Genomic DNA, 19179 nt, shown 5'->3' with positions numbered 1-19179 from the left:
CCCATACACTCTTAGGTTATCCAACATCATGCCCTATGTTTACAAACAGATCAAGTTAGTATCCATCCGGGGCTCTCGTTCCACCGTTTGGCGGTCTTAATGTCTAGGACTTTTCAAAGAGAAAATGTTCCTGAGATTTGAGAAGGTGGGGGGAGGCAAAACTTCCATGGGGACGTACCAGTGAGACATGTTTGGGGGTCTTTGGAATCACAGCTGTGTTTCCCAGTGGGCGATCTATCTAGCAACCCCCACCCCACCCCGCTGAGCTACTGTCGTGCTGAGTTCGGATTACTCCAAGTAGCCAGGACTGGTTGATGAGACTTGAAGTTATTATAGGGCAAAACAAAGGGCTGAAAGAGAACGGGTTACTTTAGCTCTCTCTCATTAAAGAGAAGCAGTCAAATCAGGATCCTGCCTCGTGTTAGGGCACTGGGAGGCAAATGTGCAGCCTCTAAGGTATGCAAAGGGAATTGTCCCAAATTTAAAATTCAGAGATATCCAGAGCATCTTCCTGAGAAGCCGCAGGAGCCCCTCTGATGTCGGAAGGAGGAGGGTACCTGAAGCGCTCAGTTTCCCGTTGAACGACCCATTTCGGTACCCTCCGTGCCCCGCACTTGTGTGTTTAGGGCTTTTCTCCCTCTAAAGAGAAACCGAAGCCTGTCTCCTTTCCCTGACAAAGGGCTTACAGGTAATTAGAAGGGATTATGCTTGAAGGGGAAATGCAGCCTTTAATCACCAGAAGGACACAGCAGCCTGAGCTGGACGCGGTCCCAGTGGCCTTTGCGTCCGATGCTTGCCTGAGCCCCAGCTCCGGGTGATCCCCCGGTGCTGGGGTGGTCCAGTATGGGTTTCTTCAGACAGATACAGCTTTTGCTTTGGAAGAACTGGACTCTGAGGAAAAGGCAAAAGGTAAAAACAGGGAGTGGGCGGAGGGAGGTGGGAGCGGGAAGGAGAGGCCGAGAGGAGGGCTAGTTTGCCCTTTAGTTCTGAGGCCACCTTTAGCTGCTAGGTGACCAGGTGCCCTCCCACGGGATGACACCCTTCTCTTGTCCTTGACTACATGAAAACTATTCTGTTCCCTGCCCAGCATGGGAATCCACTTCTGCTGTTCCCCACCCCTGGGACTCTGACACCTGCTGGCCCAACTCTTATCACACAGTGGAAGCTCCCAATCCCTGAAAAACTAACAAACACCTCAAAGGAAAACAAGAAGCCAGGCGGTGGTGGCGCATGCCTTTAATCCCAGCACTTGGGAGGCAGAGGCAGGCAGATTTCTGAGTTCGAGGCCAGCCTGGTCTACAGAGTGAGTTCCAGGACTACCAGGGCTATACAGAGAAACCCTGTCTCGAAAAACTAGAAACAAGAAAGCTTTGACTGGCTTTGCAGCTCAGAAAGAACAATTTTCCTTGATACAAGGGCATTTGATGTTCCTGGAACTGAAATATAAATTCCCAGAGAAGTCACAATTTCACTGACCACAATTCTGTTCCATGGAAAAATAGCTTTGCATCTTCCAACTGTGCTATTCGTTCAGAAAGTGTTATGGACCACAGATTTTCCCAAACCTCTTCTGTGATCAGACATGGGTGGACTGGACTGAGGGTTTAAAATAAAGGTGCAACGTGCACACTCCGCCTGAGCTGGCTTCTATGACGGCCGGGAAACCTGAAGTATGTTTTGAGAATTCAGAGTAATAGAAAGTAATGAAGGCCAAAAGTAGGAGAAACACTGGCGTGAGCTGCAGGAGCTCTTCTAGAGTTACTACAAATGGTTCCTTTAGAGTCTTTCTGTGGAAGGATAAGGAACGAACACATATCCGTGAGGAAATGGGGCAGAATGTAACTGCCCCCAGGGCAGTTGGTAGAATGCCTGCCGAGTCTACAGTAAGTCTTGGATTTGATCCCCATATCACATAAAGTGGGCATGAGGGTATGTCCCTGTCAAAAGGATTAGACATTTAAGGTCATTCTTGGTTATATAATGACTTCAAAGCCAGTCTGGGATGCATGAGATTCTGTTGAGAAAGAGGGAGAGAGGGAGAGGGAGAGGGAGAGGGAGGGGGAGGAGGAGGAGGAGGAGGAGGAGGAGGAAGAGGAGGAGGAAAAGAAAGAAGGGAAGTTATGAAGGAATGGCTGTCCCAGAGCCCTGCAGAGTCCTAAAAACATGAAATGGCTTAAGGAGCTGCTGGGGGGGGGGAGGGTTGCTGTGTGAAGTGGGGAGGGCTGAGATTAAATTATGAGGCCCAGATTGAGGAAGATATCCCTTGTTGAACTCTGGCCTCCACACACAAATACACCCTAACACACATGTGCACACACAGATGCGTTCAACACACACATAAGCAAGAGAAAAGAGAGCTGACCCTCAGGAAGAGGACAGGGAAAGAGAGAGGCTGTGGGGAAGGTTTGTGGTAGGTTTCCGTTGGTGGACTAGGCTTCTCCTGGGTATCAAAGGGAACAGTAGGAAGAAATGGGACCAGGCGGGTGAAGACCTGTGCACCCACCTGAGGCAGATTTGGTCAGAGAAAGACAAGCATGCGGACGTGTCATCTAAGCAACCAACTGCAGCTGGGAGAGGAGAGGAAAACTCTAAGGTTATGTGAAGGTGGCAGTGCCACACTCCAGTTTTGAGCTCACCCACGGGGACACCATTGTCCCAATGCTGGCTGCTTTTCCCTAACAAGGCTGGTGTCGTTTCAAATTAGTCTGGAGGTTATTTGGGACCCCCAGAGACCAAGTGCTAACAGTAACCAAAGGCTCAATCCCTTCCAGAACTTCCCCTTCCTGAATGAAAACGCTGTCAAAACCTGAGCAAGACTCATTGTTAAATTCATTGCGTTCAGTCATTCATTCGGTCAAGAAATAATAGTCACCAGGCAGTGTGCCAGGGGCTAAGTTCCCAATGATAAATGAGACAATTCAGTTTCTGCTCCCAGGGTGCAAATACTCTGTAGATTGCCAGGGAAATCCAATATGCCCAGCCTACCACCTCCTGTATCCCCTCCCTCCCCTCCCCTCCCCTTTCCTCCCCTCCCCTCCCCTCCCCTCCCCTCCCCTCCCACCATGACTGCTGACCAGCAGTGTTCTCCTTGCTGTGACAAGCCAACATGGTTTCCAGAGACAGAACTAACTCAGGAAACTGAGCCTTTCCCTGGCATTGGCAAGTGGATTCCTGGTGGGGGATGGGGCTTTCCTGCTCTCTGTGTGCTCTCCAGGGGATGGAGTAATTCACACTGTGAACCCTGTCTCACTTAAGCCTGGTCACTGGCCTGTGTTTGATATCACCTTCATGGCCTGGAGACTGAGATCGCCCCCAGTACCTCGAGATAGCCAATGTATCCAGGATGTCTAGGTAAAATGAGGACATTTTTCTAAACCCCCAGTAGCTCTGTGAGGGGGCAGGGTCTGTGGGTCCTTTCAAGGCATTTGGATCTTCTGGAAAGATCTGCGTGCAGAAAATGGTTGACTGCAGAAAGTACAGCACGACTGACCCATAAAACAATGAGACCAGACAGAGACCAAGGTTCTCTCTCTCTCCATCCTCCAATTTCATCTTCTCAAGATGCAGGAAGGGAGTCTTCAAGTGCCTGCTCCCCTTCCTCCACTTCCCATCTTCTGTTAGCCTTTATTTGATGTTACAGAGTACCTGCCTGGCATGGTACTAGTTACGTCATTTAACCCTTGCAGTAAGGACTGAGAGGTTTCAATTATCCCTGTGGGTATCAATAATGTAGGCTACTGTTATCCTTGTGGGTACCAATAATGCAGGCTACAGCTATCCTTGTGGGTATCAATGAAGTGACTGATCAGGGTTAGCATGGGTTGGACCTGGGATTAACCCAGGTGACTTCCGGATAGCAGATGTGACCATCAAACTCCACTGCCCTGACTAACGGACTAGTCACAGATATCACAAAGAGAGGATGACTGGGTAATTAATTTATCACCGACCGGGGCAGTACATGTAAACGAATATTGCAACTATGGCCTGAGCGAATGTCTAACTTGCCTGAAGGAGACGGGAGCACAACCCTTGCCCTGGTGGAATGTGTCAGGCAGAAGGAGGCTGCCACTTGATTCCAGAGCAGAAGTGGGAGTGAAGTGAATGGAGTGGAAGGAGGCATGGGGTGGGGGAGGGGCCCAGGAGTTCAGAGGAGGTTTCTCAGGATCTTAACCCTCACACCCCTGCCTCCCAAAGGCTCTAAGATCACACCTGTCCACTCTGGTTGAGAGGGCTTCCGAAGCATAGTAGCACCAGTTTTTCTTACCTCCGAGCATACATATCCTGGAATCCCTTGGTGTCCCCAGGTCCCCACTTGCAAAGGATAGGATGTTTGGTGAAGGCCTGAGGACACGTAAGAACAGGGGCTCACACAGCCAGGTGGTGGTGGTAGTGGTGGCGGCCCATGCTTTCAATCCCAGTTCTTGGGAGGCAGAGGCAGACAGCCTGGTTTACAGAGTGAGTTCCAGGACAGGAAGGGCTACACAGTGAAACCCTGTCTCAAGAAAATAAAAATGGGGTTCGTGTCCTAAACTCTAGAGGCATGTGTCTGGTATTGCTGTGGCCATTAGTGCTGGCTCAGCATTAGGCAGAAAGAACATGGGGGTATGGGTAAGCTGGCACCAGCTGCGAGTGTGCCAGGCTCTGGGTGGCATCGGGCCAGGTTTGAGTCGTGTCTGGGTTCTCAGCCCAGAAGTGAGGATCAGTGCTGCTGCTCTGGGGCTCTGACTGCCTCTCCCTTTTAAATTGAAAACAGAGAGGGACGGGAGAAAACCTAACTGGCTGTTTTAAAACAACAAGCACGGCTCTGCCCTGACCAGGAACCCTTCCTCCCCCACATAGGCTGAATGGTAAAGAAGTGGGGGGAGGGGAAAAGGGGTGGGGAGGAAATACCAGTTTAGTTTAAGAAACATTCCGGAGGAAGGTGGGGGGGGGGGGGGCTTCTGAACTTGGACTGGGCTTAATTAAAGTCACAGACATGTTTAAAGTGGGGAGGGGGACTCTCTGGAGACATGCTTTTTATTATAATGTGGAATTTCTCCCTAGGGCATGCCTGTATACACTTGAGCAGCAAGGGTAATGCCCTTCTGGGCTGGTGGTACTGATGCTGGGGGAGGGACAGGCTGCTGGGAGGACCCACCTGCCTCTGCTAGGTGGAGAAAGAACGGCAAGTAGTCTTTGTGCAGAGTGGCCGGTGAATGTGGCCGCTCCAGATCCCAGGCAGAGGAAAAGGATCGGTTCCCCCCTCCCCCACCCTCCTCATGCTTCTTAAAGATGGCCGGCTATGCTGAGGTGGGGGAGGGGCCGCGAGGCTGCTGTTAATTTTCATTGTGTTTCTTCCATCATCTGTCTGTTACCTGCTGTCATCCACTGTGCTCCTGTGGCCCTGGCATGACTCTATGAGACAATAATAAATGGTCTGTGTGCCAGGCTCTGCTTTCTGTGCTGGGCGTGATACACATATTTCATGATTACAACTGCTCTGGAAGACAGGGCCTGGTACCACTCCTTTTTGACAGATGTGTCCCTGTGGCATGGAGAGGTTCAGAAGTTTCCCAGTGTCCTAAACCCCAATAATTGGCACCAGAGTAGCCTGTTATTAATCCTCATGGTACCCTATAGGACAAAACAACATCCCCCATTTCATAGATGAGAAAACTGAAAGTCAGAAATTGAATAAGTCCGAGAATGGTTGAAACTCAAATCCTCACGTTCCCAGATCAGCACAGGTGGCATGTCGCATCCCATGAGACTCAGAGGCAGACACAGCGCATAGGCATGCAAGCTTGACGGAGAGCCAATATTATTACATCGTCTCGGGAGGAGTCACGTGCAAAGTCTCTGGACTGGTTGTCTCATCTTCTTGGAGAAGACACTGAGAGTAACTTCCAGTTTCAGCACTTGCACCTGTCATGCTGCTATCTTGCCAAACCCGTTCCCCCACCACCCTTACAAGACGATCTGGAATGGGGGAGGGGAAGCTGCTATACGTGCCTCTGTGGGGTGCAGTGTGTTATAAACTCTTCAGACTGTCGACAGCCTGAGTCCCTGTGTCAACTCCGGCTTCCCCAAGAAGCTCCTTAGGCCTATCTTGACTGAGATGTACTCATTCCGGAGAAAGCTGATGGGAACTTCCTGTGACTCTTGCCTTTCGTGGGGTGCTGGGGTCACAGGGGAGGACAGATGTGCCTGAGTGTGTTGGCCTAGGAACCAGGATAGATAGTAACAGGCAGGGGTTAGGCCAGGGAGGCTCTCGGGATGTGCCTTTCCTGTGGACAATTACCTGCAATCTTAATTGCTAGCAAGTATTCCTGGGGCAGGATCCTTAAACACCAGGTGGAAATTGCCCAATGTGGGTGTTTTGTAACCTTGTAGGAAGAGGGTATGGGAGAGCTCCAGAAACTGAGCCCCTTCAGAGAAGAAGCCTATTGTTCCATCTTCTTGCCGAATTTGTATGTGTGCGTCCTTCAACCTGTCCTCCTGAGTGATGTGTTGAGTAAAGTCTTTTTTAAAAAGTGTACCTGCAAAATTTTTTGCTTTCGCTCACCATGTGTTCTATTTTCTACCACCAATTTTCAGATATGTTAGAAATTGGCTGCCACCAGACTCCTGGGTATTTTGTTCATTTTGTGTTATTTTAAGCAGCATATGGATTTATTAGACATGCATCCTAACTCCTAATTCCCCGATTCATGTCTAGTTCCCTAATCCAGCTTCTCTCCCTCTTTTTCATAATTCCTCATCTCGGCCTTCCCGCCGTGCAGGGATGTGAGCAGCGCCAAACTCAAGCCATCTGTCCTTTTAGAGTTGGGAGGACTTTGACTCTAAACCAAGAGTCTCTGTATACCAACTTTGTATGCTAGGTTAAGACCAGCTGCCTCTTCCGGTTGTGGAAAGGGAGGAGGAACCCAGGCAATATTTCTGCTTCCCTTAAGCGATAGACGTAATTGAAGGAAAAAAATGTTGACCAACTGGATTTCTGTTGACTTTGCTTTGGGGCACAGTATTTCAGAGTCATTTGTGCCCTAGTTCATTCATTAATTCAATGGCCACCTTCAGGCAAGGTCTACCATGCGCCAGAAGGCCAAACAGTGGGAAAGGCTAGGAAGAGTCTGGCTCTGGAGGCAGGAGGCTGGATTTTGCTTCCTGTTATGACAGTGTGCAAGTCACCTGACCTCTGCAGGTCTCTTCGATTACCCACAGAATGAGAGATCACGAGATGTTTACTGTCTGAGGTACCAGTTACACAAGAGCTTATCAGAATCTGTATCCTTAACCAGATGGTGTCAGGGGCGCAGCGTGCAGAGTTTCAGTCCCAGTAATCAGGAGGCAGAGGCAGGTGGATCTCTGTGAGTTAGAGATCAGGCTGGTCTACAGGGAAAGTTCCAGGATAGCCAGGCCTACACAGAGAAATCCTGTCTTGAAAGACCAAAAAAGAGAAAGGAGAAAAAAAAGAACTGGCACCCACTCGCCTCACACAAGCCCTGAAGCCTGAGGTCTCTCATGGCAGTCTTGTGTTGATGTTATTTTCAGGAGTAGACACAGGCAGAACGCAGATGGACATAGAATCTGGTTGATGTCGTAAATCAGGCAGGAGGTGGGGTAGGAGAGAGGACAGAAAAGGGAAGTCCTTTAGGTAAATAGGCTACTCTTAGCAATGGACCGTATTCTGGTGAGTGTCTTATTAGGTCATTTCATCACCCTTTGCACATTGTCAGGTGTACTGACACAAACCTACCTAGACCATGGCCTCCTACAGAGCTCTAGGGGCTATGTGTCTATTTATGAATAGTGTGGTCTATTGCTCCTAGTGCCACAATAAACACAAGGTTAAAGCAAGAACAAGACAAAATGATGCAGGGGAGAGACAGTGAATACAAGACGCAGGAGGGAGGCTGCTGGGTTTACAGTTAACTTCTTAATGGTGAATTTTTGTTTCTGAGACAGAGTAATTTCAACATTGCTATGTCTTCTGGGCTGGCCTTGAACTCCTGCTTCAGCCTCCCAAGCCTCTGCAGATGTGTGCCAACACACTTCGCTTCGAGCTTCTGGTTTCTGTCAGTTTGTTTGTTATGAGTAGACATTTTCACACAACTGATGATTTAAACACAGTAAATGTGTAAGCCTGCAAGGGTCACATTATCATTACTGTACATAATTGTATGTGCTGTAATTTTAAAAAATTTTATCGGTTATTTTATTTATTTACATTTCAAATGTTATCCCTGTTCCTGGTTTCCCCTCCAAAAACCCCCTATCTACCCCACCTGCTTCTATGAGGGTGCTTTCCCCCTCCCACTCCTGCTTCACCGACCTAGCATTCTCCTACACTGGGGCATCAAGCCTTCACAGGACCAAGGGCTTCTCCTCACATTGAGGCCGTCCTCGGCTACATATGTGGCTGGAGCCATGGGTCCCTCCATGAGCACTCTTTGGTTGGTGGTTTAGTCCCCAGGAGCTCTGGGGGTGTCTGGTTAGTTGATATTGTTGTGCTTTCTATGGGGTTGCAAACCCCTTCAGCTCCTTCAGTCCTTCCCCTAACTTCTCCATTGGAGTCCCCATTCTCAGTTAGCTGTGAGCATCCACCTCTGTATTTGTCAGGGTCTGACAGAGCCTCTCAGGAGACAGCCATATCAGACTCCTGTCAGCAAGCACTTCTTGGCATCAGCAATAGTGTCTGGGTTTGGTGTCTGTATACACCCAGGTAGGGCAGTCTCTAGGTGGCCTTTCCTTCAGTCTCTGCTCCACTCTTTGTCCCTGTGATGTGAAGTCACCACAGACACTACAATGTTAAGACAGTAAAGTAATGGGGCTTTTTTGGCTCCATCATGACTTATGGGGCCGCTGCGGGATATGTGATCAGTGATTACCTGAAGTGATACATGGGCTATCACTGTACAACAGCCCCATCTTGGTGCTCAGACAGTGACAGGGGTAGGCCTGTCTTCCCTGGTTATATATCTCCTCATGTCTCTTAGCATTTTTGCTCTTTCTGTTTTTATTCTCCCTTTTCCAGATTCGCTTTGTAGTGGAACTCGTGTGGCCTTTGTCTTTGTTTTTGGTGTTAATCTGGCTGAGGAATGCCAACCCACTCTATAGTCAGCATGAATGTGAGTATGACCCCAGAAGACCTGGTCATCTTTCCCTTTTGGAAGCTCTTGGGTTGGAATGGGGGGTGGGGGGAGATTCACATCTGTTGCCATTTCAGAGGCTTCGATGGATAAACCAGGCTTCTCAGTGCTGTACAAACTCTAGTGTCTTAAAATGTGTGCAGTGCAAGCCAAGCCTGGCTGTAGTGGAGCATTGGAAGAATGGACTATTTGCTTATTCACTTCTTTCATTTTGGCAGTTCTGGGAATCAAACGCAGCCCTGTGTGTATAGTTATTTTTTTTGACTGTTTTGTTGTTGTTTGTCTAAACGTACCTATATTACAAATTTAGATCTGTTTTTCATGATGACTGATTTAGAGGATTTGTTTTACATGGTGCGGGGATAGGGGACAGTGAGAAAGGGACAGCACAGAATCTCACTTAATAAATATTATACCCTGGAGCTTCAAGGCATCTGCGAGCCTCGTAAGAGCCTGTTTTGTATAGTAACCTTTTTGGAAGGTTCCCTGTGTCTTCTGGCCAGGCTGGTGTCTTGTCCAGCTGACATGGAAGCCTCAAGAGTCATGAGAGCTGCTGAGTTCCTGGTGCTCTTGCTTCCAGGTTCCATTTCTCGGCCAACCTCCCAGGAGTACACAGCCTCCATCCATACTATGTGCAAAGAACTCACAGACCTTTCCTCTGAACTATCCTGAGCCCACTACTTTATTTTCCTCCAGAAACTTATTTTCCAGCCTCAGTTCCCCTTCCACCTAAGGTCCTAGGACAGGACATAGCCTTCCTGATGCTGTGACCCTTTAATATAGTTCCTCATGTTGTGGTGACAATCTCCCTAGAAACCGTAAAATTATTTCCATTGATACTTCATAATGATAATTTTGCTACTGTTATGAATCATAATGTAAAAATCTGTGGTTTTCAATGGTCTTAGGCCACCCCTGTGTAAAGGTCATTTGATTCCCCCGAAGGGGTCATGACCCACAGGGTGAGAACTACTACTCTCGGAGACCGTTAGTCTGCATCCTTATCTGCCACCGAGCTCCAGTTCACAACACAGGGCCTAAACTATATTAGATGCTCTTGCTTCATAAACAAGGGGAGAGACAGAGCGTCCGAGAGTCTGTGTTCCTGGTCTGTTTAGCCTCTGTGACTAACTCCTTCTTGTTTTCATTTCCTGTCTTAAGGCCATTTTCCCAACAAGGCAATGCCTTCGGCAGGACTGTTACCATGGCTCCAGGGGATTTTCTGCAATATGAACAACCCTTGTTTTCAAAACCCCACCCCTGGAGAGTCTCCTGGAACGGTATCAAACTATAACAACTCCATGTAAGTGCTAAGATTCCAACAGGGAGGTACTTGTCCCCCTTCCATTCTCCTCCCGTGTGGGTGTGTGTGTACCCCCTGAAGAATGGAGGGTTTCTAAAGAGTGTGGGGTGGGGGCAGCTTCCTACCTGGAATAGTCTACTAACAGCAGGACACCTGGGGAAAACCTTCAAACTTAAGCCATATGGACATGATTTTTTCATCTTTATGCCCAAGAGGTGACCTAGAATCTAATAGTAGCCCTGGATGCCAAGTGTCCATTACTTGTGGTCATCCACCTGCTTAGGTAGAAGGACTGTTCCTTCCTTCACCTTCTCCCACAGGCTACCCGTAGCCATTTCTGTTTCCTCTAAAGCCTTCTTTAGACATCTAAGGCCTATAAAGAATGTCAAGGACCGTTGCAAGGAAACGCAAAGTCAGGTTTGCAATATGAAGTTTACTTCTTGGAAGAAAATAACAAATCCCAAATCTTTTCCTGAAACTGTTATTAGTGACTCAAGAGGCAGAATCTTGGGATATGGCTTACATAGTGCATTTTTTAACCCACAAAGCTGAACATCCGGTTGTCCATCTTCTTTCTCCCTGTCCAGTCAGCCTTGATGGGTAGGTATAGGGAGGACCTTGGGGATACAGTATTGTGTCAGGTCCTATCTCTAAGAGTGGGTGGTGGGGATGTCAGAGAGATTGGGTGAAAGCTGGGAAGACTCACTGGTAGTATCTACAAACACCCTCAGAACAACAGACTCAGAGAAAATGGGTTTAAGGTGACCTGGCCCTGCCCCAACTTGAGCAAGTTACTCCTCACTTCTGTCAGTGTTAGAATTATAAATATCCATCAATGGAGGCTATGCTCAGTCAAGCAACAATTTAAAAGTAGCACAAGACTGTTACTGTATTATTATGAAAATAATAGCTATTTGTTTATAAATATTTTTGTTTAAAATTATAAATATTAAAAAATATTTTTAAAATTATGACTAAAAATATGTTTTTTTTCCTTTCTACAGTTTGGCACGAGTATATCGAGATTTTCAAGAGCTCTTTATGGACACACCAGAGGTCCAGCACCTTGGCCAGGTTTGGACAGAGCTCCGCACCTTGTCCCAGCTCATGGACACCCTACGGACTCACCCTGAGAGATTTGCAGGTAACCTGGGTGTCAGTGTTCCTGTTCTGTACGTGTCTCTAGAGTCAAGTATACCAGAAACTGAGTAAAGAGTGGGGCGATTCCATGGGGAAAGATGCCAGGGATACATGCCTATAATCCCAGCATTCCTGCAGTGAGGTAGGAAGTTGAGACAGGAGAATCCCCAGAAGCTCATAGGCTACCTACCCTGTCTTACACATCAGTGAACAAAAAGCAGTTGTCCATTGACCTTTACACGAATGCTGTGGCATGTGTGTGCCTGTGTTCAAACATAGACAGACACATGCATGCATGCGCGTGCCCCACACATATGTGCGCACACCTCACAAACACACATAATGACATTTTAATATACATTTTCAATAGTATTTGGCATCCAGAACAAAGCAGGCGGGTCTGCTGAGAGCAGGATGTGAGGTGGAGGGATTGTAAGGAAGAACTAGAGCAGATCAAGAAGGCCAGAGCGACGAGAGGCAGACGTTGTGCCGTGTGCGTTTGTCTGGGCTGCCCTGAGCTTTTATGAGAAGCTATTAACACCGGAATTCGCTGGAGAGAATTGAAATGCGTGGAGCAGAAGTCGTGGTGGCTTCTGGGATTCTGTTTAACTGATAGCCAAAAGGTTGAGACGGAAGGACTGATGGCCTTAGTCAGAGTGTTTGAATTTCCGATGTCAAAGTCAGGCAGGATGGGTACCACGGAGGTGGATGTAGTGAAATGAAGGGGAGAGTGCAGCACCTGTGAGGAAGAGGTGAAGGAAATGAGGAATCAGGCTGTGGTCTGACACAGACATAGGTTAAAAGATAGCAAGAACCAGACTGGGTGCTTCTCCAGAGGACCCTGGTTCAATTCCCAGCACCTACAAGGCAGCTCACAACTGCCTGTACCTCCACTTCCAGGGCATCTGATGCCCTCATACAGGCATATGTGAAGGCAAAATACCAATGCAAGTTAAAATAAATAAATAGACAGACAGACAGACAGACAGCGGCCAGGTGGTGGTGGCTCATGCCTTTAATCTCAACAGCCAGGAGGCAGAGGCAGGCAGATCTCTGTGAGTTCCAGACTGGCCCTGTCTGCAGAGAGGTATACAGAGGGGTACACAGAGAAACCTGTCTCAAAAAACCAAGATGAATTAATTAAGTAAGTAGTGAATCAGAGATCCAGGTGTGAGAGCCACTTAGAATATGGAACAGCAAAGAAATGTCTCACAGCCTCAGGGTGGGGAAACAGGAGGCAAACCAAACCAACATCAAAGACAGCACCAGATCGTAAGTCTTCCGTGAGTATTGCATGGGTGTGTCAGCTTCACTTAGACACCTGTGGGGACAAGCTGTGGCATTGCCTGAGCATCTGTAATTCAGAGGCTGTGAGGAGGTAAAACTCCAGAAACCATCTAGAAGTTGCCACAGGCCTGGGTAGAGGGTGTCTTTCAAGAAATGCCCACTAGTGGGTGAAGACACTTCCAATAATAGAGTTCAGAGGCAGCAGCTGGTACTGTAGAAAGATGTGTGTTCCTAATACAAAGGTGGTGACTGTAAAGATTGCCCTCAGAGGATGACAGGGACAAGGAAAGGACTACAGGGGTAGGGGGTTAGGGGGGTGCAGCCAAGGGGTAAGAGCACCCAGATCGAGCAGCTTTTATCCAAGTTACAGTCAAGTTAGGGTGGTGTGATCCAGCCAGCCCTCCTCACCTGAGCTTGTGGTACAGCTCCTTTACCTCAGCACACATTTGGCTCCTACAGTGTGAGTCATACACTAGCCTAGTCTCTGGGGAATAGAGAGATAGATGGATGCTGTTGAGTGCCTGCCCACAGGGCCCCTAGGGACAATGGTAGACAATGATGCCCCTCACCATATGGGGAAACAGATGGCTTTGAGAACATGGCAGGGTCAGGAGGGGAAAAGACTGGAAATAGAATCTGGACCTCTCCCATCTCTCTGCCTTTGCAGCCTGGACCAGGAGTACATTCAGATCGCTGGGTTAGGATTGCTTAGTTACATTCAAGTTACTTCCAAAGCAGTGGAGTCCATATTCCTGGTCATGATTTCTACAGCCTAGATTATAAATATATATCTACAATAGTCTTTGCTCATCTGAAAAATTACTTATTTCAGTTAGCTCAAGTCTGAAGGACTCTAGAAGGTGGAAACAGCCAACATTCATATTCTCTCTCTCTCTCTCTCTCTCTCTCTCTCTCTCTCTCTCTCTCTCTCTCTCTCTCCCTCTCTATCTCTCTACCTCTCTCTGTCTCTCTACTTCTATCTCTCTATCTCTATCCATCTATCCATCTATCCATCTATCTATCTATCTATCTATCTATCTATCTATCTATCTATCTAATTTCTGAGACAGGTCCATACTTAGCTTAGACAGCCTTGAACTTATGTAGCTCAGACTTGTCTAGAACTTGTGGCAAACTTCCTACCCCCAGTCTCCAAAGTGCTGGAGCTATAAGCATGAGTCAAAATGCCTAGTTCATATTTGCCTTTTAACAGTAAGAAACCAGAGGTGAATGTGCCAACCACGAAGATGTGTTGTCCAAGGCTAAGCAAGCAGATAAGATAGACAGCCACCGTCTCGATCTCAGGGTGACTTTCCTCCCTTCGTTCAGAAGGGTCTGCCATCAAGTGCACTTGGCACTGAGGTGTCTGACTGTGACATTGAGTCTGGCTGCAGGGAGTGGAGAGAACTCATTCCAAGCAGAAGTTCTCTATGGTTGCTGCAGTGTCTAGAACCCAGAGCACTACTTTCTAAGCCAAAAAAAAAACAGGACTTGAGGGTGACTGGGCAGGCAAGTGGATCGTTCTGCTGGTTCTTCAGCTGTGGGGGAATCTCCTAAAGGGCACATGGCTGGAGGACAGGAGATCAGGGTAGCCTTCCAAGGTTCCCCAGAAGCTGCGGTCAGAAACTAACAGGAGTCCAGGGACCATAGCCAAGTAAATGATATGGGCTAGGCATTGACGCCTAGCCGAGGTGGCAGGAGGAAGAGGTTCTAGGATGTTGGTCAAGGTGACCGCTGAAGTCTGAAGTTACCATGAGGATCTCAGTCTCAGAGTTGGGTGGACAGCTGCAGCCACCAAGGCTTTTGCCTGTGGGGTTCCCGGTCCCCTGGGAAAGTATGTCAGTGCTGACCCAGACAGCACTTTGCTCTCACTGCAAACCTGTAGGGCTGCATTCTCTGCAGGGGAGGATTAATGGGGAGCCAGCAGCTGCAGACAGACATAGCCCCCATCCCCAGCCGGCTCTGTGGTCTCATCTCTAAACCCCTCTTCCGGAAGCCTCACCCTCGGCCTCCAATCTTCCCAGGGGGGAGAACGAGTAGAACCACATTTTAAATGAAAATATAGTTTTCTTTCCTCAGCAACCCCTCCCTCCACTCCCTCTCTGCTTCAAGGTCTCCCTCAGGAATCTAATGAAGGGCTTGTCTGGTATCACCCTGTCGCTCAGACCCTGGGCCCCACACTCTGCTGACAGAGTAGCCCCCACACCCTCCTCAGGTGTGAGCTTCTCCACGTCCTTGCCCTTCTCCTCCCGCCCCACCCCTGACCCAGCCAGGCCACAGTTGTGTGATACTCGGGCAAAATGACTCTCAGTCTCGCCCCTTCTCTCAAAGCGTTCGTATGCAACCGCAGCTCAGTGTGTTAAAGAATAACTAAAAAATAAACAACCGAATGGGGTTTCACTCTCAGGGTAAGAGCACAGGTATTTATTGAGTGCCTGGAGTCATTCAACAGACATTTATTGAGGCCTTGATACTATGTCAGGCCTTAAAGCTAGGTGAAAGAAAAAAAGGAAAGAGAGAAAGAGAGAGACAGAGACACAGAGAGACAGAGAGACAGAGAGAGACAGAGACAGAAGAGAGAATGACTTTGAGGTCTTAACTCTGTGTACCCAATATGGCTAGGTAGAACAAGGGATATAAAAAAGAAGAAAAAAAAATCCATGCACGCCTGTACGCGCATGTTTGTGTGCGCGCATGCATGCCCTCTACTGTGTGCAGAATACGACAGTGAGGGCCTGCAAGTCTGTATCTAAAGGAGTAACTACAGGAGAACAGCTGAGCTGACACCACAGAGGGAGGAGAACAGAGGGGGCTGCCTGGAAAAAGGCAGGATCTGTATGTTACCCAAAGGAAAGGAACACAAAGATTGAACACAGTATCTTCTCCTTGGCCCTGCTACTCCAGGGAAACCCTACCTTCAGGTTCTTACAAAGTCTTTGGACAGTGATAGTGGGTTACCCCCAGGCCCAGCTCAAAGGCATCTAACCTGACAAGAGGCTGCTGTAGGGAAACATCAGGGACAGTTGCTCCCACCCTAGATACTGGCAGATGTATGGGCTTGACCCCTGCCCTGCAATAGGAGAGTATCCTTGGCAGTGTGGATCTAGTCACACCGCCATACGGGAGCCTTACATCGCTGAAACAGCGACGGAAGTTGTCAGGCACTTGCCTGGGGAGGGAAAGGTTTGGGTGAGGGGTGTAGCTTGCTATGGAGCTGGAGTCAGAAGGAGAAAGGGAGTCGGAAGTGTATGACCCTTGGAGAAATACTCAGAGCTTAGCAGGGCACCAGACACCTGGAGTACTTGGGCCATAATGACTGACATTACATATCCAGGGCTTTGCCTTCATACTGAGATGACTTCTAGAAGCTGAGCCTGTGGACTCTTCTCTGGTAAATATCTCATAAACTGTAGTAGTAGCCCGTTTGATTCTGATACCTGCCCAGGAAGCCACAAAAGAGGCAGGTACTGGAGTGAATCCTCCAGGAGGGGTGGGGATGGTATTAATGCTGTCAGAATAAGCATTTATGGAGTACTAACTACTTTCAGGCCTGGGAGTTAAGTGCTTCAGATTCCTTTATGTCATGTTACTGCTACAACATCTAGTCTATATGGTGACATGATCACATGGAGAGAGGCTCATCACTTGCCCAGGGACACCTTCACAGTAAGGAGTCCTTTATGCCTCCTTGAGAAAGAATTCCTGCTTTTAAAGAGTTTTGAGTGAAGTTGGACAGAATGTGGCTAAGGCTGGCCAGGACAAGCCAGGGCAACAGGCCTGAAACTCCCCCCTTACATGAAGCTCTTCTTGCTCTTAATTGCCCTGTTCATGGCGATACCCAGAGTTTTAACCCCAAGTTGATCTAACAGAAACCACAGAAGGGTTCTCATCCAGCATAACCTCGGTGAGAATAGATTGGACATCTCCAATCTAGAAATAGGGATTTTTCTCCCCTTTGCTTAAAAAAAAATTCTTTTTTGAGGCAGGTAGTGGTGACACACGCCTTTAATCCCAGCACTCTAGAGGCAGAGGCAGACAAATCTCTGTGAATTCCAGGCCAGCCTGGTCTACAGAGAGAGTTCCAGGACAGCCAGGGTTACACAGAAACTCTGTCACAAACAAACAAAACAACAACAAAGAAACCCTTCAGGCTGTCTGCTTGGTGGCAAACACTTTTACCCACTGAGCCATCTTGCCAACCAAACTATTCTGCATGCAGCTACTGATCACCTGTACTTTGTCTTGCTGTCTGTTTATTTTATTTGCCCACTTATTGATTGGATTATTTGGGGTCAGTGTTTAGCTATTCGAATTCTTTAAATAGTCCAGATATTAATACTCTACCAGATATATAGCAGGAAAATATTTTCTCCCATATATAAGCTGCCCCTCTGCATTATTAACTATTTCCTTCATTGTGGAGATTTGTAATTTCATGAAATCCCATTTATCAATTTTTGGAATTGACTTTTGGAAAATCCTTACTTGTGCCTAGATCTTGAAGTGGTTCAAGCAATTTCAGTGATTCAGACCTTTACTAAGGTCTTTGTCTCATTTAAAATTAACCTTTGTACAGAGTAAGAAACAGGAATCCAGTTTCACTATTCTGTCTGGTTTTTCTAGTACCATTTGCTGAAGAAACTGTTGTTTCCTCCAATGTACGTGTTTGCCACTTTTGCCCAAGAAGCAGGTGGCTATCCCGTGTGGGTGTGATTCTGGGCTCTCATCCCATTGGCTACCGTCTGGGTTTGTGCTCATGCTATTCTGGTTTTGTTGCTATGGCTCTGTTGTATTACCTGAATTCTTCACCCACAATAACACCTTGGGTATTTGAGGTTCTTTTGCTAACATAAGAAACTCAGGATTATTGGTTTTTTTTCTAATTATGTGAAGAATGTAATTGGAATTTTTATGGGAATGACATTGAACTTATAGACTACTCTGGGCATACCATCGTTTTCACTGTATGAATGCCACAGTCCAGGATCACAGGAGATCTTCTCGTCTTTGACAATCTTCTCACTTCTGTCCCAGCATGGTATCTGGATATAGAAAAGCCACCGATTTTAGTAACTTTTTAACTGATGTTTTTGTCCTCCTATTTTTCAGGAAGCTATTAAAAGTATGAATTTTCTGGTAGCATATACAGGTAGACTTAGAACCACTGACATTTGTCGGGGTGATGCCTTTTGGGGGAGTCATCTATACACTGCATTGATCTGTCCACTATGAATGTTTAGTCATACCACTGGTCTCTCTCCACTGACACTGCCCAAAGATGTCTCTAGATGTTGCCAAATATTCCTCAAGAGCCAAAATTCCCCTGCTGTAGTTCCTTACCCTTCACTCTCCTGAAAGCCACCCTCTCAGCCCAAGCCTAAAAAGCGCTCTGCTCCCCATCCCAGCCTGGGTTAAGTTTTCCCACCTTTGTGCCTTCCATTGTATGGTGGCAGGGCTCTTCAGTGGGGTTGTGTGGGTGGCAGATACTGGCAACAGCCACAACCTCCCGGAGTTCCCAAGGAAGCCAAGAACACAACCTTCTTCTGAGAGCCGAGCAGAAACATTTTCAGTCAGTTCTAGCTGCCATTTTTATTTTGACTCATCTCCCTTCAACATTGTCTTCTTTCATTCACATGCAGGAAGAGGATTACAAATCCGAGACATCCTAAAAGATGAAGAGATACTGACACGATTTCTCACGAAAAACATTGGCTTGTCTGACTCAGTTGCCTATCTTCTGGTCAACTCCCAAGTTCGTGTGGAGCAGGTAGGTGAGGCCCATTGGAGAAGGAGAAGCACCCAGCCTGAGAAAGAGAAAGGTTATTTGGTTTCCTTTCTCTTTTTCTTCCATGTTCAGAATTCCTGACTCATGCTCCATATTCAGGGGCATGCCTGGGGGTTAGTGAGTCACCAAGCACCCCCTCACAGGACTCTGAAGCAGCACCGGTGCCCATAAGACTCCCCAGGTTTTTGAAAGTTGAAGGAAGCAGAGCAATCATGAGGCTGAACCTACCCTGTAGAGAAGGGGAATCTCACCATTTATTTACTAATCAAATCTGGAAGGACAGCTGTAAGTACTAGAGCAGTGTGGACCAGACAGACAAAGCCCATGACTCAGGATACTGACATCCCACGGGAGGGCTGGTGTAAACAGAGACTCTCTCGTGTCTCCTGGCTGTTGGGAGTCACTATGTGAGGAAGAGTGGAGAAGAGTTCCCCTACTAAGGAGAAAGTTGGCCAAGTACTTAAGGGAAAAGCTCCAGCTAAGAACTGTGTGTGTGTGTGTGTGTGTGTGTGTGTGTGTGTGTGTGTGTGTGT

The 19179-nt window shown here is 47.7% G+C and overlaps 1 protein-coding gene across 1 annotated transcript in view; it reads left to right on the top strand.

Moving 5' to 3' along the window:
• Window positions 1-757: 757 nt before the first annotated feature.
• Window positions 758-19179, top strand: part of Abca4 (ATP binding cassette subfamily A member 4) — a 139060-nt gene continuing 120638 nt past the window's right edge. Inside the window, exons 1-5 of the mRNA XM_028760380.1 lie at window positions 758-909; window positions 9017-9110; window positions 10293-10434; window positions 11439-11578; window positions 18501-18628. Of these exons, the coding sequence (XP_028616213.1) occupies window positions 844-909; window positions 9017-9110; window positions 10293-10434; window positions 11439-11578; window positions 18501-18628 (570 nt within the window). The 5' untranslated portion in view covers window positions 758-843. The remainder of the gene's footprint in view (window positions 910-9016; window positions 9111-10292; window positions 10435-11438; window positions 11579-18500; window positions 18629-19179) is intronic.

This window comes from Grammomys surdaster, unplaced genomic scaffold, assembly GCF_004785775.1.
Source record: "Grammomys surdaster isolate TR1022 unplaced genomic scaffold, NIH_TR_1.0 126531, whole genome shotgun sequence".
In the NCBI taxonomy this organism is placed as follows: Eukaryota; Metazoa; Chordata; class Mammalia; order Rodentia; family Muridae; genus Grammomys; species Grammomys surdaster.
The sequence above is the reverse complement of the archived record's forward strand: the minus strand, read 5'-3'. Positions and strand labels throughout refer to the sequence as shown.